The 12359-nt window shown below is 40.2% G+C and overlaps 6 protein-coding genes across 6 annotated transcripts; 3 read left to right on the top strand and 3 right to left on the bottom strand.

The window, feature by feature from the left end:
- Window positions 1-2981: 2981 nt before the first annotated feature.
- Window positions 2982-3373, top strand: SS1G_08311 (hypothetical protein; the record flags this gene model as incomplete). The annotated part of the gene is made up of 2 exons (XM_001590521.1): window positions 2982-3016; window positions 3127-3373. 2 exons carry the CDS (start codon window positions 2982-2984, stop codon window positions 3371-3373), a joined length of 282 nt encoding a protein of 93 aa, XP_001590571.1.
- Window positions 3374-3766: 393 nt separating this feature from the next.
- Window positions 3767-4072, bottom strand: SS1G_08310 (predicted protein; the record flags this gene model as incomplete). Its single annotated transcript, XM_001590520.1, has 1 exon — window positions 3767-4072. The coding sequence occupies one exon, from the start codon at window positions 4070-4072 to the stop codon at window positions 3767-3769; it is 306 nt and encodes a 101-aa protein (XP_001590570.1).
- Window positions 4073-4459: 387 nt separating this feature from the next.
- On the top strand, window positions 4460-4775 carry SS1G_08309 (predicted protein; the record flags this gene model as incomplete). The annotated part of the gene is made up of 3 exons (XM_001590519.1): window positions 4460-4482; window positions 4543-4713; window positions 4751-4775. The coding sequence occupies 3 exons, from the start codon at window positions 4460-4462 to the stop codon at window positions 4773-4775; spliced, it is 219 nt and encodes a 72-aa protein (XP_001590569.1).
- Window positions 4776-5134: 359 nt separating this feature from the next.
- On the bottom strand, window positions 5135-7094 carry SS1G_08308 (predicted protein; the record flags this gene model as incomplete). Its single annotated transcript, XM_001590518.1, has 5 exons — window positions 5135-5322; window positions 5397-5688; window positions 5891-6308; window positions 6363-6663; window positions 7082-7094. 5 exons carry the CDS (start codon window positions 7092-7094, stop codon window positions 5135-5137), a joined length of 1212 nt encoding a protein of 403 aa, XP_001590568.1.
- A 1404-nt stretch (window positions 7095-8498) lies between these two features.
- SS1G_08307 (predicted protein) lies at window positions 8499-8756 on the top strand (the record flags this gene model as incomplete). The annotated part of the gene is made up of 1 exon (XM_001590517.1): window positions 8499-8756. The coding sequence occupies one exon, from the start codon at window positions 8499-8501 to the stop codon at window positions 8754-8756; it is 258 nt and encodes an 85-aa protein (XP_001590567.1).
- A 368-nt stretch (window positions 8757-9124) lies between these two features.
- On the bottom strand, window positions 9125-10954 carry SS1G_08306 (predicted protein; the record flags this gene model as incomplete). Its single annotated transcript, XM_001590516.1, has 4 exons — window positions 9125-9247; window positions 9466-9715; window positions 10093-10180; window positions 10609-10954. 4 exons carry the CDS (start codon window positions 10952-10954, stop codon window positions 9125-9127), a joined length of 807 nt encoding a protein of 268 aa, XP_001590566.1.
- Between the last annotated feature and the right edge of the window lie 1405 nt (window positions 10955-12359).

Here is a 12359-nt window from a genome sequence, read left to right as displayed (position 1 = left end):
CCACTTTTGCAGTAGCAATACTGCGACGATGGTTCGTTCGTGGGAGGTTACTTTGGACTCAAGATCAATTAATTTCGGTAAAAGGCTCTAGAGTTGAGATTCTGCGGATACTCCCTGACTTGTTGAAAATAGCAAGGATGTGCTTGGTGGATTCGAGGGTAAATGTCTCGATTAGTTGACCAAAAATCTTCCTTGGAGGATGGTTCTTGGAGGTAGCTGATGATTGATTCATCATGGCAGTGATAAAATTATATTCCTTGATTGTCTGGCATTGCAATTGCTCTCTATCTCTGTGTGTGTTGGAATGTACTGGGTTTTCCTGAAATGCAGTTTGAGATTAAGGTTTTGGTGTTAAGTTTATGCTTTTGATTTGTTGTTGTTTAATATGATTTTATATTGTCCAAATTAGGAAGTAGCAAAGGATGCAATTCACTCTCGCCGATATATTAAATTGAGCTTTGGGGGTATGTGGGGACAAATCATTTAATATTAATGTATTAATATGTGTAATGAGTGATTGTCGGAGTTTCGATTTTGGTCAAGACTAATGTTGTGAAGTAATTCCAAATGATAAACTTGCAAACTTTCATCTATATATGTTACTATTTTTTTCAATGCCATCTGATATTGTCAGCTATAGATTCTGCCACTTTCTAACTCCGGTAATTTAAAGCTGCACTATGCTAGCTGAAGCTTAGAGGTTCTAAGTGACTCTAGTTCGACCTGTTCTGAAATATCTTATCCTTTGACACTAGTACTCTTACCCTCCTATGACTATTTTCTTCCATTGTATCTCAGATATTCGAAAAGTCTGGACCAAATTACTTGGCGAGGTTCTGTACTGGAGTATGAAAGCCTCATAAGTTTATGTGTTTTTATCTGGTAAACCCAAATTTAGAGCTGGCCCGAAGAGTTTTCTCGCTTACAGCTTTATTTATACATCTCAAAGAGGCCATACAGTCAAGACCCTGAATTACAGGGGACTGAAAAACTCAAAGTTCATTTTAAAAGTAATTCCATGTATCATGATATTTCGTCGGAAGCCTAGAAGAGATTTGGCAAGGTTTTAGATACCTCTGCTAGACCCAGCTTAGCTAGCTATGGTCTTACGTGCCCTAAATTAACACACCTACCCATCCACTTCTCGCCAGAGGGTCCGTTAGTCGCAATCCTGGGCATTCTATCCACTTTCGGGAGCCATTCTTCCTATGGTAAGCACGCTAAATCCTAAGTCTATCATGGATATACATTTAGCTTCTTTTACAGTCCCTGAGTCAATGATCTAGTTTTGAACTTAGCTTTTCTCATATTCTAATATATGTTAGTGGTAAAAAATTGGTGAAACCTCACAAGATGAAGTATGTATGATCTTCCGTCTAGATGTAAGATCCAATTCATCAATATCTTACAAGCGATCTGGTATCAACCAATATATAAAACTCTTCGTAGTTGCTGTGCAAGCACACCATCGCATAGATCCGATCATAAATTGCAAACTCGCGATATTATATGACTAAATAAATCTTTGAGACTCAGCTCTCTTCAATGTTGCAAAATTTTGCGCAGTAGTCGTATCATTCCAAGCCAATGCATGTTCGCAAATCATCCAGAGGCGGCGACATGGATCACAACGTAGAAGGTGCCGAGGTCCCTCTTTGTTTTTCGTCAATTCTCTAGAATTGACCCCTATAGCTTTCAAAAATCTCTCTCAAATTTGAGATACCAGAATTTTGGAGCTGAACCTCACGTTCTCTCGACTTATATCATTTTAGTTTCTGTTGCTATCTAGATACTCTATACTGAATAATACAATATATAAGCCGAGCGTCCCTTTATAAAAGTCCTTAACGATCCACCGCCGAAAGGAAAACTTTTAGCACATGATAAAGCTGAATTGATACAGATATTATAGATATAATCTTAACAAATCATACTAAAATGCTATACGAACGTGACAGGGCACTAGAACGTGCCATCGCGTAGACCTAGACTCGCTAAAATGGAGTCTGTGCACCCTCACCTCAAACTTCATTTAGGTGTGAACGTCTTCCCCTATAAATATCAAGATTTCCATATACGTAGCGAAATACTATGGCTCTTTCCGTGACTTGTCATTGCCATAGACCTTAAAATTCCTGCTAAGGCTGTTGTTATAATTAGACGATATAAAACTTCATTTGATGTAAACTTTTGTTGGACTTGCTGTTTGGTGGGCAAACTAATTGCTAGCCGCTTGGTTACGCCATGCGAAAATTGAAGTTTAATCAGGAGCGATATTCATGAATGTAAATGTCAATAAGGACCGTGATCTTACTGTAATTATTATTATAGGATTTAAATTGAATGGAATGTTTTTAGCTTTTTTGTTTTTCATTTCATTCTTTTTTTTCTCGAAATGAAAGCATCCATAGGTCAGTGTGATGCTATGAGATAATTAGATACATGATTTGTTCGCAAGTACGAGCTGTCTTTGTATTGATTATGCTGCATTGAACCTCCTGCTTGTTTTCCAATGGTTAATTTCTCGTCTTGTCTTGTAGGTAGAGCCAAAAGTGGTCAGATAATCTTACTAAAATTTACTCTACTAATGAATCCACGATAAAAGGATTATAATTGTAGGTGTAAAGTTCCTGGCTATACAAGATCTTACATATATAACCATACCTGCCATATTGATATATTGATGTCGCTATTGCGATGATAAAAACGACAAAAGCATACTAGATGGTACCGACTTACCAGATACCTATGAGTACCGTACTGCTTTTCTGAAAGATTTATTTGCATCTCTAAATAGCTCCCGATATCCTACACCCAATATTAAAACAGTTTCCCTGAAGAATTTACAGAATGTCAATGAATTGGGTTTGACCACATCAGAAGATTCCCTTGCAGTCCTAAAACGAATCAAGAATTTACGTCTTAGAGTGGTTACTGAATACGATCATGAAATTCGGGATAGATCATAGTGTTTCTCCGAAATGCATAATTTCTTCGCTAAACTGCCCTCTACGTGGTTAGCAGCCTGTGCTAATAATTTGGAGCTCCTGACTATTCACTGCGATCAATTATGGGATATTTCCCAAAATGTGATTGAAAAAGTGTCCACTACCCAAACTTGAAAAGGTTGGAATTGGGAAACTATAGTTTCTCTCACGACTGGCAATTAGATTGGATTCTATCTCATGGAGAGACGTTGCAGGTCTTAATTCTTGATTTCCGTCCTATAGTTTCAGTTCTTAGGCATCGTGGAGAGATCATGTGGCATGCAACAAAATCCCGAAATTTAGGTCTTACTGGACGTATCTGTCCTAGAAGACAAATGCTTCAAAACCCCATAATAAGAAGCAGCCCAAAATTTTACTACTGGTGATTTGTTATTGGTTTTATGGCTGTCAACTATAACATTGCATTTAAAATAATCGCCGAATACACGACCTTGCCATGATATTAGAAGCATAAGAGCATGCAACATATTAAAGCAGATATGATCAGGCATTTCTAAATTCTAAACAGTAGTTGTTGAATTTAAGAAACGGAAGTGTTCGAAATAGAGAAGCTTGTCCCCGTGTAGTAATCTGATTACTGGGTTGTAAGTGGTACTTCAGATGCATGCAGAATTAAATTTTTCTATGAATTCTTCTTAACTATCCAACAATTACTATTACACATATCGGCGCATCGATGACTCATCCACTGCCTACGTGCTTAAATACCAACGTAAAAGACTGCTCGCCTATAGCAGTATTACCACCAGCCCTAGCTCTCAAGATATAACACTTGCTTGGCTCTCCACAAGTTGTCGACCTGCAGCTGAAGTGATATCATCTTTCCACGCTTCGCCTTTCCTCGCATCCGGCACCATACCGGGGTACTGCCAACATCTTTCCCATGTATCAGTCCTGAACAAACCACAGGTCCAGTCTACCTCTTTGATCATCTTGTCGACTAGAGCACTGGGCATCCAAGCACTTGCTTCGCGTATTTCAATGTCCCAATCCACAGTAATCCATACAATTAATCCTTTAGTCCTGAATGTATCGAATTTGGAACCTTTGAATTTGCTGTCCATTTCGTCACCCCAGGTTGGATCCAAAAAGGACGAACATTTGTCGCAAATGATTAGTATCCGAAATCACCGAATTCTTCAAAACGCGTGTGACTCCAGAAGACGAGGGCGAGGTTATTTGGCCATTCTTGGTAACTCACGAAGCTGAGTAGTGAAAATGTATACCTGAAGATATCGCTTTGGGCTGGAATAGACGATGATGTCAGAGTAAAAGGAAGAGGCATGAATAATCGCGTGAGGGTCGCCATTTCGTGGAAGAACGGAATTTTGCACAAGCCTCTGGTCTTGTGCGGTTGCTTTAGTGCTGAAACGGGATTCGGTGATATTCTTGGAGGACGACAGTTAGTGACGACTTTGTTCTCGATGATATTCAAAAAAATCTGACATCCAATGGGATGGATAATGAAGAGAGCGTAATTGATCCATTAGACGGAAAAGAATGGTCAGATTGAGAGGAGAGAAAATAATTTTAGAAACGTCGAGGATGTTAACCTTGTACGGCAAGGCAAGTCTGAAGAACAGCGCGTAAAACCACTTCTGGAAATCATTTCTAGGCAACATGACCGACCAGTCGTCATGGAAAATTGGCAGGGCAGGCGTGTACCAGTTGTATCCGATCAAAGGAAAAATCGTGTCCTTGAGAGGTTCGTTGATCACACTAACACCAGTAAGCTGTCTTAGCATTTCTTTGTCTGTGATACATTGATAATCTGCTAAAAATGACTCAATGGAGTCCCAGCTTCCTGCATTGCGTAAACAATTGGACTGCAAAATACTGGATGGCGCGAGTTTCATGATTGGCGTGATATAAAGAAATGTGGATAAGTGGCCGCCAATATAGTCACTGTAAATTGAGGTCAGCTTCCATGTTACAAATTTGCCTAAATTTTGGGCCAAGGAACGTGATGGTTTGATAGAGGAAGAGAAGAAACAACGAGGCTGATCTGAGGATTAAAGCTGAATTACGGGATATTACTTAGGTGAATGACGTCAAACTCTGTAGGGAATTTCTCTGATCGTGGAACTCTAGTAGGTGACATGTTAAAACGAAGCCATTCAGCAATTTCAATAACATCTCCAGAGGACTTCAACGTGAAGTCTTTGCTTCATCTTTTTGATTGAATCTCCTGCACCTTTGAATAAGGGCGCTGCGTGATCAAACAAGCTTGAGGGCTTCTGTCCCTTGTAAAAAGATTCGAAATGGTCAAGAGCGCTGAAAGGATCGTTACCGAAATCGAATTCATTAGGGCGACCTGTTCTTTTCAAATCTTTACACCAATCAAGATCCATCATGGTTGGATTGAATTTCCAGTTTTCTTGAATATACCCACGAAGCACGCTAGGTTTGGATGGAGTTTGTAAAAGCTCCAGCAAACTTGGCTCAAAAGAAGAAAGATCTTTCCTGGGGGTTGCAGAAAACCGTATCTGGTGTACAATTGCTTCTCCTTGCAATTTCGATCATGAAAAGGCGCGCGTTGGGATAATGCTATTCGTATGCCATGCATGACCTCCAAGGCTGTAAAATTCTGGAAGTTTTCGCTGATCCAAGATTTCAGGACTTCGATGTATTTTGGAATATCGTGTGCATGAAGTGAGACCCATGGGAGTGGTGAATCGCCCTAGGACCGAATGTTAGTGAATGCAGGTCAACCATTATCAGCTATCTGCAAGAGATCGAGATGTGTCCCAGCCGTTGATTCTAAAGGTAACCAATTGGCAGGTCAAAGTAGGCTTGAAAGACTGAAAGAGTGAAATGAGGCTCGCAAAGGGAACGAAAGAAAAGACCATCATAACCAACTAGAATCTGAAAGATTCGCATACCTTTTCTAAACTGACAAGAATGTTCTCCATTATCCTGCGCAAGTTTCCATGGATGTACTTGGGCATTAGGTATGACTCATAGATGAAAAAGATGGTAGCTAAAGCCATCAGTCCCTGATCGGAGTCGTGTGCCAATGTTGAAAGTTCGTCTAGTAGCTTCCAAATGATAAGATTCCTGGTGAGAGCACATTTGTTGTGACCATTTGCGACGAAATGATAGTTTCGGCGAGAAGCGACTCCTTTCTTCTCTGATGTATGAAGATCGATCATAGTTGCATACAAATTGCGAGAATCACCAATGCCTCCGAGAAAAAATAACATCGTTTTATTATTTTTCCGAGGGAAATCCTGGAGAAGGACATTGAAGAGGCTTTCGGCAACATCGTGTCCGACAGTGAAATAATCCGTCGTAGTGTACCTGAACAGTAGTTAGCCAAAGAATATCACTGAAGGAGAATCTCAAACGGCTCACAAGGAAGCATGGTAACGTGGTAAAGGAGCATAGATTTTGAGACGCCTCTTAAGCTTTTCCTGCTCAGAAACTTGAGGAATGTGTTCTGTAGATCTCTGTTCTCGTTGTGCAAGTTTTGCAAGGATTACTTTGTCCTCTGGCATAGTCTCTTTGATTATTTCGATGACCTGCTTGGTCATATCGCGACATAAAGTATATCTGCCGAGCTCAAAGTATGTAGCAGTCAAATTGCGACGAGGCTTCAGAGTACATGGGACCGCGTTATCATCAGCTGCCATGGCTTCTTGATATTTGATGACGGCTATGTGTCTTGATCAGTTTGATGACAGTACAGAACATAAAGACTACAATAGGAAGGTACTTATAAAAATTACATACCTTCAAGAAATTTCCCCGATTTATACAAAACATTGCCTTAATCATTGAGCTTCTCTACAGCTGCAACTGTTGCTACGTTCTCTTTGCCCGACGCCGCTGACATCATGGCCAGAAATGTGTATTCAACGAAAGGTCGATCAGTAAAATGATGATCTTTTTAAAGAAGTGTTACTGAAAGAGGGGATTTTAAATGTTGAAAAATCATATCTGAAAATGCAATCAAAAAAGCAAACAATATAAGATTACCTATTAAGTGAATTATTGAGCAAGGAGGGGTAACCATAAGGGAGTCGCTTTCTAGGAGACATGAGGGCACGTGAAGTATGGGGCTTAATCTTAACAAACTGCTGCCATTTTTACCATAGTTACCTAGCTAGCAACGCGATATTGGTTTCTGTTTTCTGGTCATCTAAATTCATATCAGATAATAACCTGAGTGTTCACTAAGTTTGGGATGGCGAGGTAAGCCTTACCATATTTAGCCCACTGCTTAAATATAACCGAGAATTAACCTACCCAAACTCAACATCGAATCGTGAAGACATTTACCTCAGCGTTGCTCATGAAGAACTCTAATAAATGAAGATATATATCATATTCAATGTTCTATACTACTAAAAATCACTATATATATACTATAGCATCGAAATATATCCCCAAAAAGATCGAAAAGCTTTGACTTTAGCCTACAAGGAAGTTCAGTTGAAGTGTATTAGATCTACTGAATTGGGAGATCTACTGAATTGGGGCATCTACATTGCAAATAAGGATCTTGTAAAATATCGAGATAGAATTCCCATATTCATTTGTTTACATTTGCGCTGTGTAGAGCAGGGCAACCTCTAGCGGCTACTTTCCTTCCCTTTCATCCAGTTCCTCCTTCCTCCTTCATATATCTCTTTTCTTTTCCCGCGTAATACTCCGAGTGTTTTGCTTTCCCACAATCACCCGCTATCAAACATATGCATCAAGCCAGTAATCATATAAGAAGACTAAAAAGCAAGCAATAGAGGCGGGAGCCAATACCCAGTGAGAAGAAAGATCAATTTGTTTCATAGAAAATAAAGTCAGTGTTCCTTTCTGCGCCATTTATAACATCACTGTAAGTTCGATCGGTTGATATTGCAAAATTTCTTTGTAGTAAGAGAAAAATTATGAACGGGATGAGGTTTCCATTGGGCTTTAAAGATAGCACAGTACTCTCAGCTGCCAACGCACATCTACTCCAAAGTAAGGTCTTGGTGAGTGAGTAGAATTGGGCACATGAAGAAAAAAAGGACATGGCGGATAAGATGTAGACAGGATAAATGCTACGCAGAGTAATATAGTCTATATTCCCATAAATGCCGTCAACTGAAACCTACATTGTATCCGAGGTTACCAATCAAAATGGCCGCATTCGATACCATTACACAGTGCTAGAATTATTTCCTATTCTTATTTTCGAAAAAGGCAGAGCGAAATTTCAGTATACAAATACTCGGTTTGCACCTACATCGATGGCAACATGCCGGGCATTCCTGGTATAACATCCCCAACGAAAATTACTTGACTAAAACATTATTGGCCACCACATGCTTACATTCGCCAGGCTGCAGCCGCTGCTATCCGGGCAAGCAAATTGCCATTTTTTCTCACTCTAATACTCCTACGAAGGATCAAGAATATCATTACAGGTCCCCACAGACCTCAAGCTTTCAATACAGCCCTCTGATTTCTCATTACTATGATTGCCAGCTTTAGGAAATGATGCAAACAATGAAAAAGGGAATCAGCGAAAATCGTATCAAGAAAGCCGTAACGATGCGGATGTTGAAAGATGATAAATACCCAGTGGTTTTGTATCTTAACATTAAAGGAGAAGAAACGCGTACCACCATAGCTATTTTTACCGAGTTCTCGAAAGCCAAGGCTAAAACACCGGACAGGAAGTCTGGATCCATATCAGACCTGATTCCATATATACCAACCACACAAGCAAAAACTTGTTCCGCGACACGCGGGATAGGTCAATGATTTAGGGACCCATTTGGTCGCTGAAATCAGCTTATTGAGCACCGAGATTGAGAATGTTGCGTTTGGTAGAACTTTATAATATATATTTTCGACACTGATACTGCTTTTTTTACAGATAAAATAAATCTTGAGAAAGAAACCATTCTTGATTTAACATGGCAAAATAGTGCTATTGTATCAAATGTATCTTGTCTCAGAAACCATATCCCCAAACTTCGGAACAAATATAGCAGCTTAAGCTTCTGATGCAAGATTCTCTGTGTCTCCGAGATCTTAACTTACTTGAGAGACTAATTCTCATTGTGATATCTATTATCGGTTGTAATTACGAAGCCCTGCTCAAATTACAACTGATCCATCACCTTCATTTATTCCTTCGCAAACAAATCACCGTATACTCTCCCCCATCCCTTCAGTGTGGCCTCTTTCACAATTTCCGCATCCACCATGCCCATCCGCACCATAGCATCCAACAATATTTGTCCCATTTTCTGCTCATTAATCCATAGCAAACAAACTTCCTAGGATACTCGGCCTTCCACTCATTTACACCCAATAAGGGCAGCTCATCGGTAATATAACCCTAGCCTTCGAGCAACTGTGCAGGCAACATAAAACCCTCAGGACTTATAGCTTTCCATAATGTTTCTTCTGCAAAAATTTGCAACGATGGTAAACTAGCTATGATATCCTTATCTTGTGTACGCACGAGAATACCATCAGGTAAAGGCGCTATATTCACGAAGGGCACGCAGTAGATCTTGTTATGTATTATATTGCGTCGATTGAAAGTAGCACAAACAGAGTGATCATCGTAGTCACGCTGCCTAGAGTCAATCAATAACATGTGGGCGGGTTGCGGACAGTGTGGTACAAGAGCTTGCACAGAAAGTGCCATAACTGGAGCTGCTTCTTTTCCAAGGTAGAATTGAGAGTAAGATGGATCTTCTTGGAAAGAGCTGCAGACAAGGTTAGCGGCTTTGAACGCTTTTGCCCAGGCAGTTAATAAGTAACCTTTCGAGGCTTAGTGCCCTAATGGTCTCAGCCTCCGCTTGAAATAAAGAATTACACATAGTGCTGAGCCTCAAACGCAAATATTGCAATCACAGCAATGTGGTATAAATAACATTGCAAAGGTAAACAGACCTCGACAAGCGAGATCCTGATCTTGTATATCGATCTAAAAAGCGATGTATGTTTGATTTAAAGCAATAATTAGACTTGCAATAAGTAATCTAGGAATCCAAAAATTGTTCTTATCCTTTTTGATATATTTGAAAATATTAATGCGGACCAAATGAGAATACAATATCACGTGAGTATGATCTACAAATACCCCACCTGGGCACAGATACCCACCTGAGCCCCTATGCATGCATTGTCCGGAGCGAAGCCCAACTCAACGTCATAATACAAATGGCTTTCTAGGGTTGGTAAGTCGATAGATATATGCATTTAGGGAAAAGGAGGCTTGAATGTATTTTTAATTTTTTCAATCTCGAATAAAGGAAGAGAGAGTGTAAACCTTACTCCGTAATTTACCCAGCCAACCCAGCCTTCTAACGGAAATCCTACCCACCACGACCCAGTATTTTAGTATACAGATGATTGCGGGGTATCATTACGATACAGTATCAAAGTGCCTACCAAAAGCTACCTATTGACAACTCCATAATCGAGACTCCATCCTGCGACGCCAATGCCCATTCTTCTGTACAAAGGATTGATTACAAGATCTTACAATGCAGTGTCAAGCTATCGACACTATCAACTGGTTTTATCTCATTTTCCTAGGAATATTAGTCAATTAGGCATTGAAAGTGTAAATTTTCTGCCGTGAAATGAAATATACCAGAGGTCGGAGCAATCAAATCACCTTCCGTCTTCGTTGTTGTCATTGCCCTACGATTATCCCAGGCCTCTTTCATAGCCTCGAAAAAACCTCCGACAAAACCCCAGGCAGATACAGAGCCAGCCAAAGCAAACCAACGACCTGCAAGACCATAATGCGTAAACAACATGGCCGTGATTGCTGAATGAAATAACACTTTGGGACCAAGAAGATTGGCCCGCCTTTCTTCGATCTGGCGTTTATGTTTTTCAAGGCCTTTTGGACTTGGGAACTGAGAGTTAAATAAGGCACTAGACGCGGTTTTGGTTGGATGATCCACAAGAACTAAAGCCGCGAACGCCGTCATGAAGTATTTACGTACGTGAATTCATGAGTAGTAAGTGGTGGCTAATTGCTTCGTGTTTGGTAGGTGATCGAAATTGCGAACTGAGAGACAAGCTTCGATATGGAAGTTATATTTGAAGGGTCGTACGTTTGTAAGTACCCAGTATAGAGAAATGTGTTGTAGGAGGTTTGGATAAAGAGGTTGTTTTCACAGAGTACTTGGTACTTAAGGATTGTGTTGTGAAAACGATAAGGTGGAAAAGAAAAATCAAACTTCCATGAGAGAGGATGGATGATTTATATGTGGGTTTTTTAACCTACTAACGTTAATGCCTAGCTATTTTAGTCAAGTAAGGCATAACCTTACCTTGAACGAGATTCATTTCCTACATAAGAGAACAATGTAAAGGTAGAAAACATGGAAAGGCGAACATATGTCTTTGATTCTATCTATCATTTTGTTTTCCAACCATGAAAAATTTGATTTTATTATATTCTATTCTAAATGACTTCATGTTTCTATTTTACAAACCTTTCCCCAAGAGCAAATGGCACACTCGAATTTAAGAGGAAGCATTCGGCATGAGCGAGTGTTTCGAAGCCTCTGTTGTGATTTTCCTAACGTAGATACTTAGGTATCCTCACTGCATGAAAAGTATTGCTTTGGGGATCATCACGCAATTTGAGGGTTGGTGAGAACCTCTCGAATGTCGAGACATGGTACCGACAGTCGAAGGCATCACTGGCGAATACTCAGAGAAATAGCGCGATGGTCGAAATTTGAAGACCTTCTGCAGTTCGAGCTGCCGTGCTGATGGACTGTGCTGATATTGTTCTTTTGCGTAGATCATTATCCGGCAAGGATGCCTCGTGGACCGCCCCCACAACCTCCACTCGAAGTATTTCTCTTCCCAAAGGCCATAGGGAGTTTTGGATTTGGGAGTCGAAGATAATGATTTAGAAGAGAAACCTGTTTGGAAATTGAAGCGAAACTTGAGCCTAGGTCTGTGTATCGAAAAGGAGGTAATTGACAGAGGCGACGAGTTTCCACCAATGACACCTTATTCGGAAAGCAGACTATAAAAAATTGAAGCAGTGGACGAATCTCTTGCAACTCTACCTACTATCGGAGCATGATGCCTAGGGACGCACTTCTTGCATTGTACTATACGGGCCTGATACGCACCAGTTCGTGAATATCGTCTCTGATGTTTGATAACTGGCGTCTCAAGAACAAGCTTCTCAGTTTAGAAACAGTATCTTGGTGTATATGGACGGCGATTCTTGGAAATATATTGTGTGGTTTGGTATGATGAGAGTACTTGAAAGCTTGTGCCTCGAGAACAGTGTTCGGAGCTCTGAAGTGGTACTTATGTAATCGTCTGTCTCGAGATATCTTTTGCAGACGGCTGTCTGTCTGACTACGT

This window comes from Sclerotinia sclerotiorum, genomic scaffold (assembly GCF_000146945.2).
Source record: "Sclerotinia sclerotiorum 1980 UF-70 scaffold_11 genomic scaffold, whole genome shotgun sequence".
Classification (NCBI taxonomy): Eukaryota; Fungi; Ascomycota; class Leotiomycetes; order Helotiales; family Sclerotiniaceae; genus Sclerotinia; species Sclerotinia sclerotiorum.
This window is presented reverse-complemented; position numbering and strand designations above follow the sequence as displayed.